The sequence below is a fragment of the Corylus avellana genome, chromosome 1, assembly GCF_965113065.1.
Source record: "Corylus avellana chromosome 1, dhCorAvel1.hap1.2, whole genome shotgun sequence".
Taxonomy (NCBI): Eukaryota; Viridiplantae; Streptophyta; class Magnoliopsida; order Fagales; family Betulaceae; genus Corylus; species Corylus avellana.
The window spans coordinates 11086996-11114756 of NC_142490.1; the positions used below are offsets into that span (position 1 = coordinate 11086996).

The 27761-nt window shown below is 34.7% G+C and overlaps 3 protein-coding genes across 4 annotated transcripts; 2 read left to right on the forward strand and 1 right to left on the reverse strand.

Annotated features, from left to right (window-relative positions):
* Positions 1-3177: 3177 nt before the first annotated feature.
* RANGAP1 (RAN GTPase activating protein 1) lies at positions 3178-8073 on the forward strand. 2 transcript variants are annotated; one of them, XM_059581966.2, is made up of 3 exons: positions 3178-3355; positions 3440-3560; positions 5959-8073. In XM_059581966.2, exons 2-3 carry the CDS (start codon positions 3548-3550, stop codon positions 7587-7589), a joined length of 1644 nt encoding a protein of 547 aa, XP_059437949.2. In that variant the 5' UTR covers positions 3178-3355; positions 3440-3547; the 3' UTR covers positions 7590-8073. The 2 variants fall into 2 exon arrangements, with proteins under 2 accessions (XP_059437949.2, XP_059437950.2); XM_059581967.2 differs by lacking the exon at positions 3440-3560 and having other exon boundaries at positions 3179-3355.
* Positions 8074-11070: 2997 nt separating this feature from the next.
* Positions 11071-13934, forward strand: LOC132172126 (GRIP/coiled-coil protein). The gene is made up of 6 exons (XM_059583577.2): positions 11071-11162; positions 11295-11441; positions 11536-11658; positions 12132-12350; positions 12439-12603; positions 13520-13934. Exons 1-6 carry the CDS (start codon positions 11118-11120, stop codon positions 13799-13801), a joined length of 981 nt encoding a protein of 326 aa, XP_059439560.2. The 5' UTR covers positions 11071-11117; the 3' UTR covers positions 13802-13934.
* A 1651-nt stretch (positions 13935-15585) lies between these two features.
* Positions 15586-19506, reverse strand: LOC132171055 (uncharacterized). The gene is made up of 5 exons (XM_059582261.2): positions 19340-19506; positions 17561-18043; positions 17370-17453; positions 17191-17262; positions 15586-15958 (listed from the first exon to the last, which is right to left on the reverse strand). The coding sequence occupies exons 1-5, from the start codon at positions 19385-19387 to the stop codon at positions 15758-15760; spliced, it is 888 nt and encodes a 295-aa protein (XP_059438244.2). The 5' UTR covers positions 19388-19506; the 3' UTR covers positions 15586-15757.
* Positions 19507-27761: the final 8255 nt, after the last annotated feature.

The following is a 27761-nucleotide window of genomic DNA, read 5'->3' on the forward strand; positions in this document are numbered from 1 at the left end:
ATTATTATTATTAGTAGTTTTAATGTGAACAAATTTATAAGTATATATGTCTTGTAATGTGTGAGCAACACCAAACCCCCTAAATTTCTCTCTATTTTAAAAATTTTCACAACATTTATAAGTAGTGATAATTTCAAAAGGATTCTTCAGTGTCTAAATCTCCAAAAGCGAAGACATTCAATCAAGAGTTTGATGATAAATATCGAGTTTGAAAATCTCTCGAGAGAAATGATTTTCTTTAATGAATAAACAATGCATTAAGCTATGAACAATTAAAAGACAACACCTCAGCTACATAAATTCTTAGGGGTGAAAAGGTGGGTCGTTATTAATCGTCGGTTAACCGTTAACCGCACTAACCGCTAACAGCCTAGGCGATTACAGTTAGCAGTTTTAAGTTTTGAAAAAATTGCCTTTATGTATATTATATAATAAAAATATATGAAACGACGTTGTTTTTTTGTTTAAAAATATATAAAAATGATGTCGTATGTAGTAGGGTATTATCATATTACCATAAAACGACGTCGTTTTGATTTATTTATTTTTTGTTTTTAAATAACTTTTTAATTTTTTTTAAAAAAATTTCCTTAAAAAGCGGTTAAAGGTTATTAACCGCTAACCGCCAGTTAATAATAAATTTTACTAACCACTTAGGCGGTTATGGTTAATGGTTATAGCAAATAACCGCTAATCGTACTCACCTTTTCACTTCTATAAGTTCCTTTGTTAGCAGGGACGGAGCTATCCATTCTAATGGGAAGGGGCCAAAGCATTTATCAAAATAATATTAAAATAGGGGTCAAAGTATGAATGAAAACTATTTAACTTTAAAGATTAAATTAGTATATAAAAAATAAAATTAGTATTTACTCAATGCTAACAAAGAAAATAAATAAAAGAAAAGACACAAAATAATTGTTCTTAATATATTTCAATTTTTCACTCAAACACCTAAGAAAATGAAAGCTATGAAACCCTTCTTTTAAAATATAATAGCTTTTATCTATCAAATTCTTCAATTAATTGTTTAGACTTCTAAAAACTAATGGTTGTTTCTAATTAACTAAAAACTATTATAGACTATAATTAAAAAAATAACAATTAAAAAAAATATTGTAATTCCACTAATTTACAATCAAATGATTATCTGAAACTCAATTGCTGTTGATTTTTTTATTAACTCATCCACCTCCTCGTAACTAGTTAATAGCATTGTTTGTCTTTGATTTTTTTAAGCAACTAGTTAATAGTATTGTTTGACTCAATTCATTAAAATTAAAATTGAGATCTCCTCTAATTAGAAATAAATTGGAGATTTTTTAATTATTAATCGTAACCCTTTATTTTAAATATAATGAAACAACGAGGAGATAAAAGAAATAATCACCACTTTTGGTGGCCAATAGAAGCAAAAACGTTTTAGTTGGTTTCAGCCATGACAACTCTTGAGCATTAATGTGAACTTGACTTTTCCATTTACCAAATACAACTTTTACACTTCAAAGTTAAAAAGAAAAGACAATTTATCATTTCAAAATTATCTTTTCTTCTCTTAATACAATCACACGAACACCACTTCTAGTCTTCTACCTTCTTACTTCTGCAAATTGGTTTGTGCAGCACATGCTACACACAACACAGAAGCCTTTTTATACTTTGTAAAAAAAAAAAATCAAGCGAGTTGGTGGGGGCATAGATGGCCTATACTGGTCAATCTAGCTCCGTCCTTGTTTGTATTGATTTTGAGAAAATGCTTGCGGTTTTTACTGTTTAGGTTTTTTATGAGTAGTTTTTAATGGGTAGATATTATTATGTTTACTCACAAATAGAGTAGTCACAGTTGGTTACTCTCCCTTGTCCTTTTTAAGTTTTTTTTTTTTTTTTTTTGTAAAAAAAAAGAGGATTACAAACTGACCTCTAAGGGAATTACAATCAAACAACAGAAACAAATAATTAGAACAACACCATTACAAACTCATTTGCCTAAGACTGAATTACAAACAACTCTATTTGGATCAATCTACCTTGAGCAGGGGTGATATTTTTACATGGGACGTTCGAACTTATGTAAATAAATAAATACATAAATACATATAGTCCCTCTATGTGTGTGCACGCGCTTATATAAAATAAAAGCAGTCAAATCTTAAACTTAATTTCATACTAAATCATAAATCATAACTGTATATAAAAGTTACATATCTATAAAATCATCTTTAAAAAAAAGTTATCTTTCGAATACAAAATATTTCTATTTGCTATGGACAATTAGACATGTACAATTGTATAATAGGATCTAGAGGGTGCAAAAGTCATCGTTATTCATATCCACCCAAAAACTCCATACGTCATGCCTTCAAATATTCTTATCAAACGTGATTTCAATGTTAGTTGTTAAATAATTACTAGTTTTTCTTAATGAAGACATTTCTTTAAGAGTAAAGAGTGCTTTGCTTACTCATGACGCCATGATTTCAAAATGGGATGATAAATTCACCAAAGTCTCTATTTGGCATTCTGACTAGACACCTTTCACAAATAATGGATGGGATCTCTAGGGCATCTACAATAGGAACGTCCACCATTCTCCAAGAATTGGTATTCAATCTATACACGTCTAACTCTACTTAAAAGTTTATAATCTGTTTGGAATTGTGTTAAAAAGCTTAAAAAATACTTTTAATAATTAAAATTTTTTTAAGCAAAAAAAAAAAGGTTCGGTAAAGACTTAAAAACGCTTTTTTGTTTTTTTAAAAAATTAATATCCTTTAATTTGACGCGTGTTAACAAGTTGTAAGAAAGTAGAAAGTCTAATATTTTTCTTCCTTATGGGTCGAGTAATGGTATTCGGCTTACTCTTCACGCCCGTCTATCATACCCATTTCATGTAATATGTTTTAAGTGTTTGACTTGAAAAGTCACTTAAAAAACACGCTACGTTTGAGGGTTTTGGTTGAAAGGTCGGATTTTCGAGAAGACTAGCTAACAAGTGTAAGCTAAAAGTAACAATGGGCTCAGGTCGGTAGTGTTCAAGGCCCAACCCAATCCAATCCAGGCCCACGATGGTCCAGACCAGAGTTTAAGCTAGCATGACCAAGAATGTAAATAAGACGAAAGGTTTGGGACGTTTCGGTCATTTTACTAGGACAAAGCGGAAAGCCTACGCTTCGCTCCCATTATTTTAAAGTTAGATTAGGTTTTCATCATTTCCCTCCAATTCCCACACGCACTTCTCTTTGATTTTTCTCTTATCAGCGATCCATTCATTACTCTTTCGCCACGCGCACACACACAATTTTAAAAAAACCACAGAAAGTTTCCCGAGAAACAAACAGGAGAACAATCAATAAAGGTGCCTTTGCTCGTCTCTATTTTACTCTTTTTCACTTCTAGGGTTTATAGTTTCGGATGATTCTCTTTTCATTTTTCATTTCAGTCGCTGCCGCGGAGTCTGTTCCTCTGTCCTCCATTTCCTTGGTTGTGTATTGCTGTTTGTTTGGTTGCTTAGAATACGTAGGAAAATTAAGTAGATGCTTGGGATCTTATGGCACTGGCAGGTTGGGGGTTAACTCCGCCGTTTCTAAAACTTAAGAGTTTTCTTTTTATTTTCTTGCGTTTTATTGGATGCCAAACTGGAAGATTCGTGCAAAAGAAATCGTGGATTTCCTGTGACTTGTATTTGTATGCTGTCAAATATTTTCTTTCTCGTAGGGTTTTGTGCAATGCTTGATTCGTTGAAATTCTTGCTGTTCTCTATTTTTTTGTGCCTGGCCGTGTTGGTTTGGTTGGTGGTGGAGGAAGTTTAACAAATTGGAAAGAAAGTTTGGAATTACGTTAGTAACGTTGATTTCTTATAAGGTTTCAATTTTCGTTTATTTCTTAATACAATTTGTCAAGAGCCAGGCCGAGGCTTTTATTTTTTCCTCTAGATCTATGTCATTTCCCCTATCCCTATGATTAGTGAGGTTCCTTTTAATTAACATGATACGTTTTTGAATTGGAGTTCTAACATGTTGGTTTGATTAGACATTGTGATTGATATGGATGCTTAGAAAATGTTCAGAGGGGAAAGGAACTTGAATTTTTATATTTCATTATTTGGGGCATGAGAGGATAAAGATTTTTAATTTTTCACAATATGAGTTTAACTTCTTTTTTTTTTTTTTTTTTTTTTTTGTCAAAACGATGAGTTAACTTAGATGAAATAAAGTGTTAATTTTTGGTAGTCAAAAGTTAACAAACATATTATTAGAATTTCTTTTTGTTCTCATACAACAACATTGAGGGTTATTGTACAGATTCTGTATGCAATTTAATTTGATGTAGGTAGATGTGATATTTTGATCTGTGTGTTGATTTGTTTAAATCAGTAATCAGTAATAGCAGATTTCAGAGATAATGTAAAGGCATTCTTGCAGATCAACTTTTCTTCAAGGGACTTGTTAATAAGTTTGTTTTCTAGCGTCAATTTTTTTTTTGTCTGTCTTGTGATTTTAAGTTTTGGATCCTTGAGTTTGTTAAGAACCACTTCCTTTAAAATATTTGTTGATTTTCTCTTTATATGGTATTTGGATGCTATAAATGCATAAGCTCTTCTTTTTAGAGTATATATCTAGACTGGTTTGATTGTGAGATAACTGATTTGATAACCTTCTAACATCTATATAAAGTAAGAAGACTTGTTAATCTGGATGGCATTGCGTAGCATTGATAATTTTCTCTCTGGCTTATTCTAAACAATTTTCATTTTTTGGACTCATTCTAAGAGTCCTAATATATCCAGCAGGAGCACCACCTGTAACATGTGGCCTTCCATGTCCAAATTTACATTGGGACTACTCTTCTGAACGGCTGAACTTTTATGGTCTACATATAAATATCTGGGCAGTGCAGTTATAGCACCTTTAGTGTGCCTTCTTCTATCCCTTGGCTCTCTGTTACGGAAGGGCCTTCCAACTCTTCTTTTACACCTAGAAAATGGAACTATAAGAGGAAAAGGAAAAGCATATGTTTTTAATATTGGATGTACTTTTGTGGATACACAAGAAAAAATTGTTATCACCCCACCGCCTTGTTGCCATGCTTCTCTCACTACCATGGATGTCATTTCCTTTAGTCACACAAATGTTGCTTTGCTGCTTTCACCACCACTGTACATTGGTGTATGTTACAAATTATACATGTCATTTCCCTTACCAGCACAAATTGACTGTCTCATATCATTGGCATCAGTGCTACCATTATCACTGCTGCTTTTGCTGTGAACACCATGGCCAATACAGTGACAGGAACACCACCGTCATTGCCATCTCTGTAACTGCCACAGTAGCCTTTATTGCCACCGGCACCATCACTATCTACACAACACTAGTGGGTCCCTTAATATAGTTTTTATTTATTTATTTTTATGAATAATCACACCTTAATATAGTTGGTTGTGATTTTGATTTTTGCTTGTTCGTTTGTTTCATATCTCTGAGAACTTTCACCTCAGAATGGTGTGTTTTTCATAAACACACCCTTTATGTTTTTTTTGGGGTTGTTTTTGGTTGCTTTTTTTCCTAGTGCACTACTTCAGTCCTTTTAATTCTGGTCTTGTTTATGGTCATAAGAAGTGTTTTTATTTTTATTTTTTTATGTACTTTTTTTTATTTTTTAATGCTGATATGTGCATCCTACTAGTACTTGATGCTTTGGCAAATGAAAATTTGAGTTTCACTTGTGTTGACAAAATTGGAGTTTGAGTTTAAATAGTTGAGAATTTTGTCAATGGTTTAACTTGATTGCTTAAACTAGTAGGGTAATTCTGCCAGAGCCAGAAATGTTTTATGTAGGTTAAGCAATCTGGTTGGCTGTATTTATTAACCTAGTTCAAATAAATGTTCTCCCCTCCCCAAGCCGTATTATTATATCTTAGTTCTGTTATACATTAATGACTTAATTACAATGTTCCAGGCTACTTTGGCATGGATTCTGCAACACAGACTTTCCAACACCGTGCATTGCCTATCAAATTATGGCCCCCTAGCCAGAGTACAAGGCTAATGCTTGTAGATCGAATGATCAAGAATCTTACGACTCCATCTATTTTCTCAAGGAAGTATGGCCTGTTAAGTAAAGAAGAGGCAGAGGAGGATGCAAAGCACATAGAGGATATTGCTTTTGCAGCTGCAAGTCATCACTTTGAGAAGGAGTCAGATGGTGATGGGAGTTCTGCTGTGCAAATTTATGCCAAAGAATCGAGTAAGCTTATGCTGGAAGTTCTTAAAAGAGGCCCCAGAATAAAGGACGATGGAGATGTTATATCTGAGAAAGCTACTGCTGCTAATGAAACAATCTTTGATATATCTGGAGGTCGCAGGGCTTTTATTGAAGCAGAGGAGGCTGAGGAGCTTCTACAATCACTAAGGAAACCAAACTCATATACTAAGATTTGTTTCAGTAATAGAAGTTTTGGCTTGGATGCAGCTCGTGTTGTTGAGCCCATTCTGTTATCCATTAAGGATCAATTGACAGAAGTAGACCTATCAGATTTTATTGCAGGAAGGCCGGAGGAAGAAGCTCTGAAGGTCATGAACATATTCTCTTCAGCCCTGGAAGGTTGTGTTTTGAGATATCTGGACCTTTCAAACAATGCCATGGGTGAAAAGGGTGTTAGGGCATTTACATCACTCCTAAGGTCTCAGAAGAATTTGGAGGAGCTTTATTTGATGAATGATGGTATCTCAGAGGAAGCTGCAAGAGCAGTTTGTGAGCTAATTCCTTCCACTGAGAAGCTTAGGGTTCTTCAGTTTCATAATAACATGACTGGAGATGAAGGGGCACTTGCTATATCTGAGATCGTGAAGCATTCTCCAGCATTGGAGGATTTCCGGTGTTCTTCTACAAGGATAGGCTCTGAAGGGGGAGTTGCCCTAGCTGAAGCACTTGGGACTTGTAGCCATCTAAAAAAGCTTGATTTGCGTGACAACATGTTTGGCGTGGAAGCTGGAGTTGCTCTGAGCAAGGCTATATCAGCCTTTTCAGATCTTACTGAGATTTACCTCAGTTACCTTAACTTGGAGGACAAGGGGGCAGAAGCACTCGTCAATTCTCTGAAGGATTCTGCACCTTCTCTTGAAGTTCTGGAAATGGCCGGAAATGACGTCACTGCCAAAGCTGCTGCTACTTTAGCAGCCTGTATAGCAGCAAAACAATTTCTCACCAAGTTAAGCTTGGCTGAGAATGAGCTGAAGGATGAAGGTGCAATTGTGATCAGCAAGGCATTGGAAGTGGGGCATAGCCAATTAACTGAAGTTGATCTGAGCACAAATGCAATTAGAAGGGCTGGGGCAAGGGTCCTGGCACAGGCTGTTGTGCACAAACCTGGATTTAAGTTGCTAAATATCAACTCCAATTTTATATCCGATGAAGGGATTGATGAGGTTAAGGATATATTTAAGAATTCCCCTGATATGCTTGGGCCTTTGGATGAGAACGACCCTGAAGGAGAAGATCTTGACGACGAGGCTGAAGATGATAATGCGGATAACGAGAATGAATTGGAATCAAGACTCAAGAACCTTGAAATCAAGCAGGAGGATTAGAGTTGTTTCATGCTTCAAGGCAGTGCCCTACTGCCTTTGATTGATCTGATTTGAACTTTATCAAGACTTTGATTTTTCGTTTAACAAAGTATGTTTCTGTAATAGCTAGTCTAGCTTAGCTGGGTGTATTGAGAACACCCCATAGCCTATGAATTAGCTTTTAATATTGCTGAGAGAAGTTGTATCTTTTTTGGGCAGTATGTTATGCAGATTGGGATTGGCTGCAATCCGCTGTCGGAATTGCTGCCAATCCTCATCCATGATATGCTTAGTTGGAGGTAGGAAGTAATTTCTCTTTTCAGGATACTTATTCCAACTTCTCAATATGCAATTTTCTTTGCAAATCCGTTCGAGACTTGGTATTTAATTTGCAAGACTGAGAATTCAGTATTGTACGTGTCTGGTAATATCATGATATGCTTAGTTGGAGGTAGGAAGTAATTTCTCTTTTCAGGATACTTATTCCAACTTCTCAATATGCAATTTTCTTTGCAAATCCGTTCGAGACTTGATATTTAATTTGCAAGACTGAGAATTCAGTATTGTACGTGTCTGGTAATCTCTCTCTCTCTCTCTCTCTCTCTCTCTCTCTCTATATACCCTTCAGGGGATGGTTGTGAAGCCCCCCTCCTTTATTTTGTTTTTCATTTGGGGTAAAAATTATAATTTTACATTGACAACAATATGAGTCATCAATGCCAAGATTTACCCTTCAGGGGATGGTTGTGAAGCCCCCCCTCTTTTCTTTTGTTTTTCATTTGGGGTAAAAATTATAATTTTACACTGACAACAATATGAGTCATTAATGCCAAGATCAGTTGTAACATCTATCAAACTTTCTTTCTTTTTTTAACGGAAATTTGAAGATTTCATTAATTAAAGATTACAAGCATAAAGCTCTTATAGAGCAGAGTAAAAAGTTCTTACAACACAAAGCATAAAACTTTGCAAAAAACATAGTCACATGCTATGAAGTTACAAAGTCATAGATATAAACAAAAATTCTTACAATCAGGTATTATTTATGATTACAATCTTTCGCTAACCCATGTACAAATACAGATAAAAAACATATCTGCTCCGAGCAGACTAAATCTAAGACATGAGTAGCTAAATTTCTTAACAAAAATTATTTAAATCAGCTGTGAGAGATAACCCTTTACACCTAATTATACAGGCTGTGAGAAATAACTTATCACACCTAATTATTTCTCCTCACTCATGAGGACAGATCTAAAGAGAAGAAATCTCATATTCAAAACAAAAAACACAAACAAACAACCAGTAAACAGCAACAGCGGTCGGAGGAGGAGATGAATGGCACAATACGGTAAAAGGTGGACGGACGCATAGCGGAGAGGCCGAAGTTGGTGATCTAGTCGAAGAACACCTACAAACATAAAGAAAAAAAAAAAATTAATAGAAGGAGAGGGAGAGGATAAAAGCGGGGAGTAGAAAAGGTAGGGGTTTCTGAGTAGAAGGGATGTAACATCTATTCACTTGTGCATCTAACAATTTCAATTAAAAGGTTAATGGGAGGGACCATTTGGATACGTAGCTTATCTCTGGAATCTTCACCGTACTTTTGATACTCTTAAGTGATTGGTTTAGTACAACTGTAAATTCCAAATACCAAGTAATTTTCCCTAGAAGGCTAGATGCTAACCTTCTTCAGTGAATCCTGCTGCTATATGATGGGTGCACCTATAAATTCTATGAGTATATTAATATAAGAGAAAAACTTCAATAAGAGAATAACTTCAATGAGATGATGTTGTAAACTCGATATTTTGTACTCTTGAATATGAAGCAGACATTTAAATTTGAAACATCAAAAAATAATAAAATCTTTCATACCAAATAATTTTTTTTTTTATTGACAAAACTATCGGAGCTATTGTCTTAATTAGTTTTGGAGACTTCGATGTTGGGGGCTCGGAGGTGGGTGAAAAGTTCAGTGGTAGGTGGTGGGCGTTAGGTTAGAATGAATAAAAAATTTCATAGTATTAATTTGAAAGAGAAATGCTATAGTGCAATAAAAAGATTATTTTTAACTCATAAAAGTCCTAAGTGATAAGAGGCCATAGGCTCCATCTGTAGTTGTTGTGACCCTACTTATTGATGGGCTGATAACATCTTTTCACCTAAGACTTTTATGAGTTAAAAATAATCTTTTTATTGCACTATAATATATATCAAGGTTTAAAGACGTGGCTCTCAAGGTTTTCAAGCACATGTATGTTTACAGCATGGCTTCGATTTGAATTTTCGACAAAGGGTACCGGAATCCTTTGACCTTTCCTCCTTGTGCTCATGGTTTCCAGAACCAGACAAATCGAGTGGTTCAACTCAGTTCAAATGTGCATCACTTGGACACGTGTCGCACATCAAACCAAAGCATTACATAAATTTGACGGTTCGGAATATTGTTGGGTTTTACTTATAGAGTTTGGGTTGTCTTTCTGTCAAAAATAAAAAATACTGATTTTTTTTTTTTTTTTTTTTTTTTCAAAAAAGAAGTAAAGATGACCTTAAATGAAATCAATAATTTTCACACCTCCACTCAAAAAATAAAAAATTACACCTAATCCCTAATCAGATAGATTTACCTTAATCTTGTTTCTGTAATCACTTTGAGGAAATATGAGATTTCTCACATTTTAAAATTTGATCATTCCATTACATCTAATGTTTCAAACAAAAGTAAAAGTTTGTATGTTATAGTACTTATGGAAGTAATTAATTTTAGTTTCAACATATCAAACTCACTTGTCTTAGTAACACACAATTTTTTTGCATTTTTTTGAACTGTTAGATGTAATAAATGGCTCATATTTTTAAATCTGAAAATCTCTTATTTTAAAAAATTTGAGGGGATTCGAATCCCACTTTAAGAGGAGCGAGTGACTTATTTGACCCGTTTTCTACTCTTTATATGTATTCTTGCAACGTTCTTTTTCGTTTTGGGTCGATTTGAGAATCCTCTACTATTTTTTTCTTTTTAGATCATAGTATAAAATATAAATGATCATTCATTGTAAATTTTTTTTTTCTTATTTAATGAAAAAAAAAAAAAAATCCCAAGGTGGAAAATTAGAGAGAAAGCTTAGTCAAAGTAAGCATACCTGCCCAAAAGCAAAGCTGGACTCTATTGATAAAGCTCTTAATTAGACAGTTCACAAAGTGACAAAAGCCATTATCCAAGGGTCACAAGTTTGCTTGATGCATTGGGATAAATTAAATCTGTTAAATCAATTTAACTGTGGCTGTAGGCGCTGATTACTGTTGACCGAAACCTGGTAATTCGTGAAAAATTACAGCCGTTGGATCTAAATCGGTCCCCACTTGGCGCGTTGAAAAGCAGTCCCACTTTATTGATCACAAAGGAGCGGACCAATCCAAGTCCCACTCAGATAGATATTAGTTTAATTTCAGATAGATTTTAGAACGTTAGCTCAAACAGCATATCTATTTAAATTCCCCTAAAGCTCCTCTAAAAACTAGCCGTTACTCATCTCTCTCTCTCTCATGGCAGCCTCAGTGGACACACCATCGCCTCCCCACCTCAAACAGGTATCTTTCCGCTTATTCTCCTCCCCCTTTTTTTTTCCCTGTTTCATCAGCTTTCTGCGGTGGGTATTTCTTTTCTTCTTTGAATATCTCTTTATGGTCCTATTTGATGAAATTTCTTGAACTTGATTGTAGGAGGGCTCAAGCTTCATGGGTTCGTCTCCTCTGATCAGCCCCTCCTCCGATAAGCGATTCTGGAGTGCGCTACGCAGCCGGACGGAAACGCTTCTTGAGAATCGTCAAAGCAGAATGCCAAGTGAGCCCTCTGTAACCACCCATTTGGTGAGTGCTTGTATTCAGCCCTTTGATTGAATTCTTTGTTGTTCTATGCTCGCCGGAGAGTTTTGGGTTGATCCGCTTGTGGGATTCTTTGTAGATCGCCGGAGAATCGGACCGAGCGAACCGATTGAAGGAAGACTCGCTGCTTCTGATGAGAGGGTTCGACTCTGTTGCCCACACTCTGTCTCTGCTATCCAACAATCTAGACAATGCCCTTCAGGTATATCAAGTTCTTGAACTCTCTCTTAAGGATTTATAAACATGGGTTCTAGAATTTTGGTTAAATCTTCCAAATTACATAGAAAACAATAATCAAAGGTTCCTAATAATCAGAAACAGATTGAATCTGTAAGTTTCAAATTACCAAATTTTGATCATATCAAGCTCTTGGACAGAGGATTTATGAAGATGGGTTATAGAATTTTGGTTAAATCTTTCAAGTTACATAGAAAGCAATAACCAAAAGTTTCTGCTACATATATACAAGTGAAAGGGAGGTTTCCTTTGACATAATTAGTTCACGTATCTGGATCAGTGTCTGAAACAGAGTGAATCTGTAAGTTTCAAATTAAAGAGATGACTTGTCTAAACTTCCAAATTTTGATTATATTGGGATTTAGTTTTGTTGATATGTGGAAACTATACAAACTGAAATCAGAGGATGTCATTGAATTTAGCCTTCTACGTTTACAGGGAGCTAGAGATCTTGCAAAGCCGCCCACATTGACTGAAATATTCCAAAGCAATCTGAAGAACTCAGACAGTAAAGAAGAGGAATCAGAGAAGCAAGGAACTGGAGCAGAGCTCAAGCAAGGAATGAAAAGGAAGTTTGATCATAGTCATTCTTCAGAGGATAGCGAAGATGATTCGCAGAAAAGCCTAAAAGATGGGAAGCTGAAGAAAGCCAAAAACGTCGGTTTACAATTTCTTCAGTCTCCCCCCACTTGAAGTACTAAGATTATGAATCTTGTTTGAATTCTTAATTTCTTGTCGTTGACAGCTTGCCATTTCCATGGCATCAAAAGCAGCTTCGCTTGCTAGAGAACTGAAGTCAATAAAGTCGGATTTGTGTTTTATGCAAGAGCGATGCACTCTGCTTGAAGAGGAGAATAGGAGGCTCCGTGATGGATTTGCTAAAGGGATAAGGCCTGAGGAAGATGATCTGGTAGGAGTCTTCTACCTATATTCTCTACCATATGTATATATATATATATATTGTTGTAGAATATATTCTGATATTTGTTTTATTTGTCTAATTGATTTATTTTCTTGTGTAAGTTGAATTTATTCTCTAATTGTATTTTCTATTTTAACTTTGCGCCTTATTCAACTATAAATAGGTCTTTCGTTTCGTGTACATAGTTATAATACACAAAAATACAGTATTCAATTCAAAGCTTCTATTCTCTAGGTTGCCTCAACTGTCCAGACATTATATTGATTTTAGGGAAAAATCATATTTAGTCCCTAAGTTTTAATCTGATTTGGATTTAATTTAGTCATTGGGTTTTCAATTTCAATAATAAGGTCCTCTGATTTTGCCCAAATTTTAAATTGGTTCTCTAATAGCTTTCTATCTATTACGCGTGTCTCATTCAACACCCAGGGTCCATCTTAGCGTCAACGTTAATAGTTTTTCCTCTAACGCTATAAATTGAGAAGATTATGATGACGAAGAATACGGTTGTTATTTATGGAATTGGGTCTTTGTTTTTTTTTTTTTTTTTTTAATGACTGAGCACTTAATGCTGTGTCAATTGAAATATAGGTGACATATAACAAACTACTTATTTTAACGGAAATGTGATAGAGGAACCTATTTAAAATTTGGACAAAACTTGAGGATCATATTCTTGAAATTAGAAAAACCAATGACTAAATTCAGATTGTATAAAAACCCTTGATTTTATTCTGTCATATTTTCTGGTAATTCTTTGATTGTATTTTCTATTTTAACTTGCCTTATTCAACTATAAAATAGTCCTTCCTTCGTGTACACATTCAATTCAAAGCTTCTCTTTTCTAGTTACTTGAGCATAGATGATTAATTAATCATGTGAAATGTGGTGGTATCTGGGCAGGTGAGGCTTCAATTGGAGGCACTGCTGGCAGAGAAATCCAGATTAGCAAATGAGAATGCAAATTTAGTAAGAGAAAACCAATGCCTCAACCAACTTGTGGAGTACCACCAACTGACCTCCCAAGATCTGTCGGCATCATTTGAATACATACAGGGAATGTGCTTAGACTTCTCTTCTCCACCACCACCCATCAGAGAAGAAGAGGCAGAAGAAGAAGATGAAGTTTTTCAGACACCTGGAGCTTCTCACCATTTTAGCTTCTCCACCACCTCTCTAGAGTAGTGGGCAGACCAAACAAACAATGCCTCCTTTTATCATCTGCCTTATTTCAGATGTAAATTTTGATGCCTTCATTGGTAGCAGTGATGCAAAATTTGTTTGTATTCATATAATAATAAATAAATATTTGATTCCACTTCTTTTCAATTTTATTAACGGAAAAAAGAGAAATGATACATATATTTTCAAGTGATTATTCTCAATGAATATCACAATTGATTTGAAATATAAGTACTTGAAAGTACATGAAGCGATGAAGCGTTTCTCTTGATAAAAGGTCAATTAACATCAAAAGTTATTAATTTACTCCATAAAAATTCATATTGTTATTAAATAGATTATTTTGTCCACCTTTCGTTAATTGTCTAACATCCCTACCGCATATTACCTAATTAGAAGCCGAGATGTGTCAAAATAGCACAGTCAACGTGTCAAAATAGCATGCCACACCATCATTGAGGTTAACAAAATTACAGCAAAGCCACCCTAAATGGTGCGCTCCACTTGGGCCCTTATGGATCCTACAGATTCAATTGTGATTTTGAAAAGTAGGAGAATGAGAGAAGAATGAAGCGAGGATAATTCTATGACCAACAAAAAACATTGAGGATAATTCTTCACATATTGAAGTATAATTTGGGCCTTTTTTTTTTTTTTTTTGTGTGTGTGTATTTTATCTGAATGAATATGAACTTTACCTAGTTATTTAGTAGCTCTATTTATTATTATTATTATACCTCAAAAATCTGCTTATCTATGTTCCAGAGAAGCGGTACAAGCTGGAACTTTGTTTGCCAAACAACCCTTGTTCATGTCCATAAATTTTTTTTCAAAAAACTGGTCCTTGCACAACTGTATTTCTGGGCCTACAGATGGACATGATTGAGACATCTTCTGATAAGACCAACCAAGAGCACATTTCAAAGCATGATAACGTTGCAGATAAGAGATTTTCAACTCAAAACTCAAATACAAGATTGTGTATTTTACATTTGAGTTTGTAAACGATACCAGCTCCCATAATTGATTATGGGAATCACAATCCAACAATACATTTGAAACCCTTTAGACAAGAAATTGATGTCTTTTGAAAGATTAGTGTTATCCATTACCCCATTATCCTCTACCCCGTTATTAAGACCTAGCCATATAGTCTTTAAGGTAATAAGAGGCTAAGAGATAAACTATTTAATATTATTTCTCTTGATGTGGCATGCTTAATCCATCCTTGAATATATATATTTTTTTTTCTTTTTTGCCTTTTAATTATGATTGATCTAAGATTAAATTGAGCATGTCATACTAGTTAAGAATACTAAATAACATATCTATAACATTACTCATTTTGAAATGGACCTATCCTCGGTGAGCAGTGGTGGCAGCAAAAGGTGTCGTAAAAAGAACTGTTTTTCTAAGGAAATCGAAGACAAAGAGGATTAAGGACCTAAGGGCCCAAGTGGAGTGCACCGTTTTGGGCGGTTTTGCTGTAAAACTTCCATGTTTTTTAACCTCGATGATGATGTAGCATGCCAACAAGTTCAGTCATTGAGTAAACATGTTGAATGCGCTATTTTGACGTGTCAGCTTCTAATTCGGTAATTCATGGCAGGGACATTAACAAAATGGTCGTAATTGGTAAAACTTAAAGAAACCATTTGATGATTTGATCACAAACCAGGTAGTTGCCTATAGTATTCTAGAGATCAACAATGTCAGTATGATCTTGAAGTAACAAAAACAAAATATGCTCCGAAGTACTTGAACATCATAAAAACCTACACCTACAGTTGAAGCTGAAAACAAATTAGTACCATCCATCTACACATAATATGTAACAAGTTTATCCAAAATACTTAAAACACATGATGATGAAACAAGACAGCCCTAGATTCAAGCACAAGTATTTGGCTCCAAAGATTAGCAAAACCACCCACATTTTACAGCAAGTTTCAGTTCAGTTCACTTTCGGATGACTGGGGTTTTCTTTCTCTTTGCTGCAGAACCGTTGGATCCAAGAACATCATCTGGTGAAGAAGTATTGCGTAATGCTTGAGATGAAAAATTAACTGCCGTTTCAGTAGCTTTTGTCAGATTTGAGATTAAGATGACATCCTTCAATTTCTCCATCATGTCAGAGAAAACATGATTCCCATTCTGATACTACAAGCAAACAAAGAAGAAAAAAAAAAGAAAGGAAAAAAGGTCAAATCATTAGCATATATATAATGAAAGGATCATCCCTTTTAATGCTAATGCCTGATAATACATTTTACCATGAAAAACTTAATCAGTAGCACATAGAACATCTTTATCGTTGTCTATAACAAAAAGAAACGCCGCTACAAACCTAACAATACATGAACCAAATTATGCCCACATTCAAGTCATATGTATCTGTTATTGCTGATATGGGAATTGAACTTTAAGGTAGTTCTTAAAAACCCTAAATCCAAGAACACCTGAAAATAATTTTTTTTTTTAAAAAAAATCTTTCTAAGCTATATGGTAAATTTCCATATGGAGAAGACTATATACAATAGATCTTCTTCTCCATATGGTAAATTTCCATACATGTCCATACTTGATATGCAGAAGTTTAGGTAGTAAAAAAAGGAAACCAACTAAATCCCGATCAACCCTATGAGCTTCCATAACTGGAAAGCTTTTATTCTTTTATATTGCTATTATATTTCAAGGCCATCTATATGCATTTAAATCCATAGGTAAAGCCCATAACAGAATGTGTAGAAGACAATGACCTGAAGAATAAACTATCAAATCACCAATATTATGTTGAATCATCATGTATCCCAAAAGCTTAAACTGATAGGAAGAGATGAATTTAATCATTTAAGTTATATTCTAAGACTCCTCATAGGTAGGCTCAAACTCTTCCTTACTATGTGAAGTCCAACACGTGAAATATAATTAAAATGGGAGATAAATGACAGAGACAAAGTTCGAACTCAAAACCTTTATTCAGATATATATTAAATCACTACTTATCTCAAAAACTTAAGCTGATAGGAAGATGCGAATTTAATTATTTAGTTTATATTCAAACATACTAATATTCTCCATATGTCTACAAGCAAGATTTATATTAATTCATTCCAGGGACCACTCTAGTAGTGCTCACCACCAGAACAATCAAAAGGTTGAAGTAAGAAAAAGACAAATTTTAACAATTCTTATTTCACTTGTTAAGAACATAAATGCGTTATCTGGTGATAGTAACTGGCTGCTGGTTCATGCTTAGATTCACAACAGAGTAACCAAGTACACCAATGAGAAGCAACTATACAACAATATTTGTAACAAGAAGACAAAGCAAAATAGATGACAAGCTAAGAAACAAAAAATGTGATATAAAGAGGATCACTGAGACATACTGCTTCAACTTTGCAAAGAGCAGTTTCCAGCTTCATTGCAAGTTGTTTATTTTCTTCTGTTAAGGACTCAACCTGCATATAGAAAAAGAAAGAAAAAAAATAAGGGGAGAAAATGAAATAACAAATAATTATAAAAAAACAAAGTACAGATACTTTATAAGGTCACATATAACCAAAACCTTCTGTTGGGAGTTGATGTACAAGTTCTTGTATCTGATATCTACCCTAGATGGACCTCCACTCAAGAAAGACTTCTTGGTTACCTGCTTTGACATCATTGACAATTCCATTTGCAGAAGTCATAAAACCAGAAAGATACAAGTGCAATGACAAATTTACAATTTACAATTTCAACAAAATTATCGAGTACCTTGCACTTCAATGCTTCCATGGCCGTTTCTTGTTCTTCCAATCGTTGTACAATATAGTTAATTTTTTCTTCCATGTTCTTTTCACTCAAGGTTGCTGACTCAGGCAGATTTTGCTCAGTCTGAGCAGGGTGGTCATCATCCTCTTTCTCACTTTCGCTTAGGGTTATCTCTTCAATCATAGGCTCGATGTCCTGGTTTTGAGCAGGCGTAACGGTTCCTTTTATACGATCTGATCGCCTAACACCAATGCAGTGTCTCATTCTCTTCTTTGGATTTGAAGGTTTGACAGACTCTGCTTGCTGTTTAGACCGTGTATTTGCTCTCACCAAGGAAGGGCTTATGGTTTCAGGCTGCAATTCCACACTTCCCAATGAAGGATTCACACTTTTGGGCTGATTTTCCACTCTCTCCGGGGAAGGATTTGTGTGTCCAGGCTGTGATTCCACTTTTTCCAATGATTGAGTTTTGCTTTCAAGCTTTGACTAACAAACATAAAGACTAATTAGTAGATGAAGTAAAATTCCACAATCTATATTCCTAAACTTCCCAGACAACAATAGTCCCTTACACAACAAGTAATGGCATCAGAGATGTGCTATAATTTTTTTAAGTAATTACACTTATCCTTTCCATCAACTAAGATTTTGGGACAAGTAGTAATTTATCATGGTATTATGGCAGGATGATAAACCGCCACCTATCCCAAACACTTAAGTTATTGAGAAATAATGAATCTAATCACTTAATTAAAACTTTAACAATAAAGAAGGGAAACTGCAAATAAAACTCAAAACTGCTGAATTAACACAGCTTATGCAGCTGTAATACAACAAAACTTCATGAACTGTGCCAATTTTGAATATGGACATCTTTGTTCAAGTCCAAGCCCTTATCTTTGTTCAGCAATCACAACCTAAACCCCATCAATAAACAACAAGGTCTTCATATTTCACGACAAGAGCTGACATTACCAAGATTACAGCTGAGAATACCAGCAAGTTTGCAAGTAGAAAAGCCATTCATCTAGTCATCCAAAAAAGAAAAATCATTGTTCATCTAAAACTAGCCAGGATGTCGTCCATTTTTGACAAATAATTATTCCTTTGGGAGGTACTTTCATTCTCCTTGGATTATCAAAAACATTCTTAAAATCATACCATTATCATGCTCCTTTTAATGATAAAAAATTAAACCTGAACTTCCATTGTTTTTTTTATTTTTTATTTTAAAAAAAAAAACAAAAAAAAAAAACCACCCGCGTAGTTTGAGATGCCTACAAACAAAATAAACCCCAAAAGCAAAAGGCCATCGACAAGATGAATACAAAAGATTACGAACAAATCCCCCCCCCCCCAAAAGAAAAAAAAACCTATTTTTGTTAAGTCAAAGGCCTTTATAACCAAAATATATGATTCCAAACAAATACAACTTAGAAACCTCACCCTTCCTCTGTAGTTCTCAAAACCCCTTCTCCATCTTTGACTCTCTATTTATTAAAAGACTAAATACAGTGCCCTTAAAAGTAACATGCAGATCTCAAATAATACTAAATTAACACAGAAATGCTACACAGAAACCAACAAAAGATTAAACTAAAAGAAAACAAGAAGTAAGCCATTGGCATAAGAATAATTATCAGAGCAACATAAAAGAAGAAAGAACAAATGAACCAATATGATACTCAAAAATACAAAAGGGCTTTAAAATATAAGCATAAAAGAAAGTTTTCAAAGCAACAAACAGAATCAACAATGATCATATTGAAAGGGTATTTGTACCATTTGAACCTTCTTTCCAATCTTTGCAGCTTTGGCCTTCTTACCCATTTTCTCCCCCTTTTTTTTTTTTTTTCCAAAGAGACGAAACCGTCAGAGAGACCAAAATAAAAAAACCACCCTTTTCGTTTCTAAGTTTTGAGCTTTAAAGTTTAAACCCTCCTTCCTTGCAGAAAGTGAGAAAACCGAAAACAAAAAATACAAAAACAAAAAAACTGGCTTTTGCAGAGACGCAGGGGTAGTTACGTCATTTAAAAAACAAAACGTGGGGATTCGGAATCAGATATCAGTCCGGGCGTGTCTCGGGAAGTGAGTCCGTCTTGGTCAAGTGCCCAATGCCCGTACAGTTTCTTTTGATCCGGACCGTGAATGACTGTGAATGACTGTGTTGCTCTTCATTAAAATGAGAAGTACTTTCAGCTTCGGTTGGTTCATCGAAAGATGTGAGGAATAATAAAGGGTTAAATATCATTGGGTTTAATTTCTTTATTTTATTATTATTATTATTTTTTTTTTGTCTTTTAAGGTTTATGTTTTTTAATCATAGCAAGTACTTTTGCTTTGTTTAAAGACGAAAATAGTATTTCACATGTATCCCTATAATTAAGAAAAGTTAATAGCATTATAAATTATATTTAATTATTTAAAAAAATAAAAAGAAGTTTGAAGGTGGCTAACCACCCCACTTGGGCACGAGAGTGGCTTGGGCACCTCCATTTGGCTAGAATGGGGGTGGCGAGCCCCCACGGCCTCATCACCCCCCATGGAGCCAAAAGGGGGTGGCCCCACAGCTGGATGGGGGAGGCTCGGGAGTTCAAGGATGGTTTCGGCCACACCCTTTGGCTCCTTGGGGGTGGCTTCTAGCCAGATGGGGGTGGCTAGGCCATCCCCATGGCCAGCCACCGCAAACTTTTTTTTTTTCTTTCTTTTTTTAATTAATTAAATATAATTTTTAATGTTTTTTTAAAAAATTATTATTTTTAAATTAATTATAGAGACACGTGTCAATTTCCTTATTAGTGTTGATGTGGTATTCCGTCAAATTTTAGATGGAAGTATCATCTCCGACTTTAGGCAAACTAGAGGTACCTCCTATGATAAAAAGTAAATATTATGGGGCAAAAAATAAAAAAACCACAGGGGACAATAAGGTATTTAACCCTAATAATAATACGTATTTTTTTAATTTACAAAAAAAATTAAGGGTCTTTATTAAAATATTTCGGGCTACTTTGAAAATATTTGTTAGAATTGTTTTTTGCTATGAAGGACTAAAAACCAACTTAACATCAAAGAGAAACTTCACAAAGGACCATTGAACTACAACACGATTCGAAAAGACTTTCAAATTTTAAAACTTCTTAATTTCATCATTCGAATTTTCAGTTTGATGCAATTTACCTCTGTTTAGTTTTTGGACGTTAAAAGTAATGAAATAACCTTTATATCTTTGAAAATTTTATAAAATTTCAAATTTACTCTTAATTTTAAATTGAAAAAAAAAAAAACAAAAATTGAAAGGTAATTTGTTATTTTTAGTGGTTTCCGTTAGAGTTGCAAAAATTGACAAATGGGTCAATTGCATTAAATTGAAAATTTATGGGTGAAATTGATAGTTTTTAAAATTGAAAATCTTTTAAAAATGCGTTAGTAGTTTAAAGGTGAAGTTATCCCTAAGGACCATAACATTAATGGTACATTTGAAATTACAATTTCATAAGAATAATTTATGTTTTTAAAAAATATTGTAAAACCTGCCAAAACGTAAGGCGTTTGGCATTACAATTTAAAAAATATTTAATTTAAAATAGAAAAAAAAAATGCGATTTCTATAAGTAAGCTATGAGTGTTTATTTGAAAAAGCTCAAATTTAAACCAAAATTACAATTTTCGAATAACAAATATTTTTTAACATGTTCTATAAAACGTCTTTACGATTTTAAAAAATAATACTTTTAAAAACATAATTTTTAAAATTACACATATTAAAATCACAATTTCAAACCGACACTCAAATACAAAAAGTACCTTTTAAATGGTACGTTGGCAAACGAAGCTTCAAATTCCTGTGTCAGCTTGGGTTGACCAATTGACTTGTTTAAGAAAACTTTTGGTGCGTTTAATATGGTCGGTAGATACATGTAACCAGGGTACTTGTTGCCAGGACTAGAAATTATTATGGCGTTTAGGGGCGTCGTACAAGTATTATATATGTCGTTTTCGTGCATTGGAAAAATAATAGTTCACTTCAAGTGGGCATGGACTGGATTTGGTTAAGCTGGTTAAAGATAGGCATGAGTATCGGTCAAAATGGTCCGATTTTGGTTCTTATCGGTTATTAACTGATAATTTTTTGTTAAACGGTTTATTAACCGATATCGGATCAATAAGAATTTTAACAAAATTATCGGTTATAACGGTACACGGTTAAACGGTTTGGTTAAAGCAGTTAACTGGTTTAACCGTGGGCTTTATATTGATTTATTTTGTTGGGCCAAAAATGAGTTTTTTTTACTTTTGAGAGCCCAAATATTTTTTGTTGGGTTAAAATAAGTTATTAAAAATGAGTTGTTTTAGGGCCCAAATACTTTTTGTTGGGACCCAAATATTTGTTTTTTGGGCTAAAAATTAAAACTTTTTTATATTGATCCACCACAACTTTTTTTTTATATTATAAAATACATTTTTGGGAAAAATATAAAATGGCCCCTAAACTACCAGCTATTTGTAATTTAGCCCCCCAATGTTCAAAATGTAATAAAGTAGCCCCCTAAACTACTAGCTAGTTGTAATTTGACCACTCTGTTAGTTAATACCGTTAAATTGGATGGAAAATACAATACATCGTCATTTTTTTAGGTTAAGTTACTAAAATGCCATTTTGGGAAAAAAAAATTCAATTTAAAAAAGGCCTCCAAAATGACGTCGATCGGTAAACCCTAAAAACAAATTAATTAAAAAACAAATTTAGAAGGGGTGGTTTAGGGGTGGCTCGCCGGCCACCCCCATGACTTTTGCATATTTCGATGTGTTCAGAAAAAATCACCGTCGGATGAAATTTAAAGTAAAGCTGACGTTTTTTCTTTTGGTTCACAGATTTGTGGTGAAGATACCAGATAGGATGGATGTAAAGCAGGTGGCGTCGCTGTTGTGCGCCTGGGTGACATTTTACAGTCCACTGAGTCACTTTGGTTTGAAGTAGAGTCGGTTGAGAGGAGGGATATTGGTGCTTGGAGGAGTGGGACACATGGGGGTGAAGATAGCAAAGGCCATGGGGCACCATGTGACTGTCATAAGCTCTTCGGATAAGAAGAGAGAGGAGGCTTTGGAGCATGGGGGTGGTTGGACGGCCACCCCTCGACCCCTTTTTTTAATTAATTAATTTTTTAATTTTTTTTTAGGGTTCGCCAAATGACATCGTTTTGGAGGCCTTTTTTAAATTGATTTTTTTTTAAAAGGGCATTTTAGTAACTTAACCCCCAAAAAACGACAACGTATTGTATTTTCCATTCAATTTGACGGTGTTGACTAACAGAGTGACCAAATTGTAACTAATTGGTAGTTTATGGGGCTACTTTATTACATTTTAAACATTGAGGGGCTAAATTACAAATGACTGATAGTTTGGGGGGCCATTTTATATTTTTCCCTACATTTTTCCAAAGCAAATGGACTAATTAACATAATGAATGCTAATTAGACTAACAAAACTAGTTAATGAAAAATGCATTCACCAAAGGCAAATAAATCCCATCCAATGCCATCACTAAAAAAAAAAATTAAACCTATCCAAACCCAAATTAAGATAAGGTTACATAGGTATATATATAATCTCAAAACTACGTCGTTTTGGCATCTCTACTTAACGGTTTATATCGGTTAAACGGTTAACCGATATGAAATTTTTAACCGGACCGATAAGCATATCGGTATAAAAAATTTAACCGATAAGGATATCGGTATATCGGTTACAGTTAATATCGGGTCGGGTTAATATCGGTTCGGTCGAAACTGGTATACGGCTGGTAATCGGTAACCGGTTAATCTGCCCACCCCTAGTTAAAGATCAAGCAAACCCAACATGAATCGACGATATTAAATCCATATCTGCTATGTGGGCCGGCCCGTATCATCACCATCTTTTGGGCTATAAATTGGGCCCTAAACATTGATTTCTACGATTCACGTGGGCTTCTAATAGATGATATCTTTTTCTCTTTTGTTTTTGGTTAGTATTGCGCATGCTGCCAAATTATTGTTTCATTAGAAAGAAGAATAGTTATTATTAATTTTTTTTTTTTTAAAAAAAATAATAGCTTTTTTGTTTTTGTTTTTTTTAACAATTTTTCATTCATAAAATCAAAAGAAGTTACAAAACAAACTTTGATAGATTAGACATGAAAAGAATACAAGCTTAAACATAAAAACTCAATCCAGACATACCACTAGCACCTCAATGAACTGAAATGAAATAAAAAAAGTATAAGTCACTTGCGAATGCAGCCGATGAAAGGTGCGACACACTATAATGGGTACTACCATCTGGAGATTTAGAATACCCCTATATTACATCTAAACAAGCTTCCAAAGAAACTGTGGAGATTTAGATGAAAATGAACAAAGGAAAAATGGTTCCCTTCATAGACAGTGAGTCTGAAACCCAACCGGTTCGGGTTATTTTTAAAAACCACATCTAGACATATCATTAGCACCTCAAAAAATGGAAGGGGACCAGAAAGGTGAAAAAAAGATTCACTTCATAGATAAAGAGTTTAAAGTCCAACTAGATCGAGTTAAACATAACACTACAAAAAACATGTAAAATTAACAGGAAAAACTCAAAAAACAACAGCTGTGATGGAGGAAGGCATCAAGAGGAATCTGCTTGGAGTGAAAAGCTGTGCTAGGGAGCTGGGACGCTAGTGAGGTTGGTGGAGAGGCGCGCTCCAGGTTGAGACCAATGGAGAAAAGGAGATCTGGCTTTGAAAAAGTTGATCTTCAAAACTACATAGATCCAACCAGCGATCCATGAGGAGAATGATGTGGACAGCAAGTGAACTAGATTACGGCTACTGTTTCATGAGGATCGAGGATAAATCGTCAAAGACGATAGATAGATTTAGGGAAGACTATAGATAAAAGAGTTCTCTCATGAAGAGAGAAACTTCATAAGAAATTAAGCCAAAAGTTGTAAAAAGGAGGAGGAGGAGAACCTTCTGGTTTCCCTCCTTCCCAAGCTTGGACAACTAGGCTAATATCAGGAGAGAGAAGAGAGTGTATTTCAAAGAAGAGAAGCAATTCCGCCAATGATCTTCTATAATAGCTATTTCAATTCATTAGTTTTGTTGTAATACTTGAATATAACACTTAATGTGTATTTCATATATAAAAAAGCCTTTATACTACAATTTTAATTTATATTTTTTATGAGCTTTTTTCATTATTTTTTTAAACATACAAAATTCTGTTTTTTTTTTTTTTTTTTTTTTTTTTTTAAGTTCCACTATGTTCAATTTCTATACTCACAATCAATATACATATGTAACGCCCACAAACCTTCATGCATGATTAAAGGTGCTATTTTTATAATGCCATAAAAAAATAAAAGGGTGCTATTTTTGTAATGCTCCAAATTAATTAACTAATAATTAACTTGGAGTGCTATAATTAATTAGGGGTGAAAAGGCTGCTAACCGCACTAACTGCTAATCACTAATCCTACTAATTGCTAACCACTTTTAAAGGTGGTTAGAAAAAACCACTATCCATTTTCCAGCCTCCAATCAAAATTTGACACCTCACTTAAAAACACCAAAATACACTAAGACTAAAACACCTGATTACATCTCCTTCTAACCCACCAACCCGTAAACTACCCCACCCCTCTAGCCAAACGTAGCCGCCAGAATCCATGGAGCCACCGTCGGAATCCGCTCGAGAGAGAGATAGAGGTAGATGATGTTGGTGACCCAGGCACGCGAGTCTCGGCTAGAGACCCACCATGGGTCTGACCTTGACCCACGTTGGTTCGCGGCTTGACCCATGCTAGGTCGCGGCCTGACCCAGTCATGGGTTTGGCCGTGACCCAAGGTCACAACCAAAGACCTATGTTGGATCAAAGCCTAACCAACGGCGGATTTCGTGGGTCACGGCTTGACCATGGATTCTAGTGGTGGCTCTCACTCTCTCTCGGGTGGATTCTGGCGGTGGCGTTTGTGTAACGCTCTGTGAAAATCAATTAACTGGTAATTGACTCCATGGTTCGTCTTCCAGCCTACATCCCTCACGGGATAAGACTTAGAGATCATTATCTCTCCTAAACGAGAGAATAGACCGAAAGACTTTAAACTATAGGAATATAAAGCAATAACTAAATTCCACAAGTATAATCACCAGAGCAGAGATAAAACATCATATCATAAATAAGTCATTAAATGTATGGTCAAAAATTGATCATCAAAATAACATATTACAACCCCAAATCATTGTCTGAAAATAAGATAGCAACTTCAATGCCTAATTTTGAGAAGTGCTAACATAATTACTATCTCTATCATCTCTGCTTGAGTGGTCCCTCTAGTATCCCACATGGACTTCAGCCAAACCGGGTCTAAGTCTTCAAAAATGACCTAAATCATGTCTTGAGCAACTACCATGATCCGGTCCGAAGGTACCCTCCTCTATGCTAGCTAAACCGCATAATTTATATGTAATGGAAGGGAAAAAAAAAAAAGGGGGTAAGTCTAAAGACTTAGTGAGAGATAATGCATACAACACCCATGCTATTTAGAGATGAACTCCGTTTGGTAAAGTATGCAACAACTTGAGTATGCCAATAATCCATGAATGCAATATAGATATAATACATACTTATAATCATGAGAAATAGTGATAGTTCAATATTATGGTCTACCTAAGATATTAATCATTCTCAGCAAGGTTGGCACTATTCCGAGGGACCTGTAATACAATGCCGGTTCCCCGACCATTATACGCTACCGTCCATAACACTAGCAGCTCGACCGAGTCTGACCTCGGGTAGCCCACGCTACTAATGATGTGCGTTCAGTAGTGGCTGCCCGTTAAGACTGCGCCGGTCACGAAACAACTATTGAATCTAAGACCCATATATCACACACATATTTGACCATAAAGTTAACATGTATAGTAAGCCCATGGCCGTTATCCCGCATGTATCGGTGTACCATGTCATACAATGCAATTAATTTTGTTTGTATTTTATATGCATGCTTTTACAAATCTCAATGTCATTATCTTGTTAAGTAATACATTTTTACAATGATAGAGTTCACGGTGCAACAAAATGTATATCGTGATAATTGTAAATATGCATGTTTTGATACACAAAATAGTCGTGCAATGCAGAAAATAAATGGCGAACATTATGTTAGTTAAAACTCACATAGGTCGAACAAGTTCTCCGAGTATTCCTCCAAATGTTCCGGGTTCTCTAAATCTGTGGAAAACTTCCCATTACTCCTAAGTTCAACTAAAACGAACATAAGACTCGGAAATGAAGGTCATAGGGTGTTCGGCCAAAGAGGTGTTCATCTGAATGTCTCTGGTCGAGCACTCATCCCTAGGGGCGAGCGTTCGGCCAGTGAGGTTCAAGTAGAACCTCATTTGATCCAAATGCTTCCTAAGGCTTTCCTGACTAGTCCTAAGGCCATAAAAAAGATTTTCTAACACCTTTCAACCAGAACAACGTCTCCAAATAACAAGATTAAACCAAAACGGAAAAGAAAGCTTAAAATGATATTAAAGCTTAAAACTCCTAAATTTTAATAACTAAGCTATTGTAAAACAAGAAGCTAACATATCCAACCTAACAAAACACAAAGAGAGAATACAATGGTTACCTCAATAAGCAACCTTCCAATAACACTTCCCTCTTCTCCAAAAACAAAGCTATGAATAACAAGTGAAAAAAAAAGTTTTTACTCGTTTAAGCATCACATCTTTATGTTGAGTTTGATGAAAGAGATCGATTTATAAAATATTTCTAAACATATGTTTTATTAAATAAGACAAGGAAAAAAGTATTGAGTACACAAAATGGAGTTTAATCTAGTAGTTTTCTTAATTTTAATTTTTAATTTTATTTTTTATATATATGCTCAATTCACAGCTTGTATCTTAATGTTACTTTATTTCAACTAGTCCTAACCTCGATCGAAAGTTTAAGTTTTAATTCCATTATTACATGTTTTACGTGGATTGATCTTACCTTTTTTTTTTTTTTTTTTGACATGTCCACACAAGGGAGGAGGATTCGAACTAGTGACCTCTGCGTCATTAGGCGTGGTCCAAAGCTGATTGAGCTACCCCGTGGTCCACAACAGATTCATCTTACTCATATATTGTTAAATGTCTTTCTCAAACCAACCGTTTTAAGTCGGTTGGG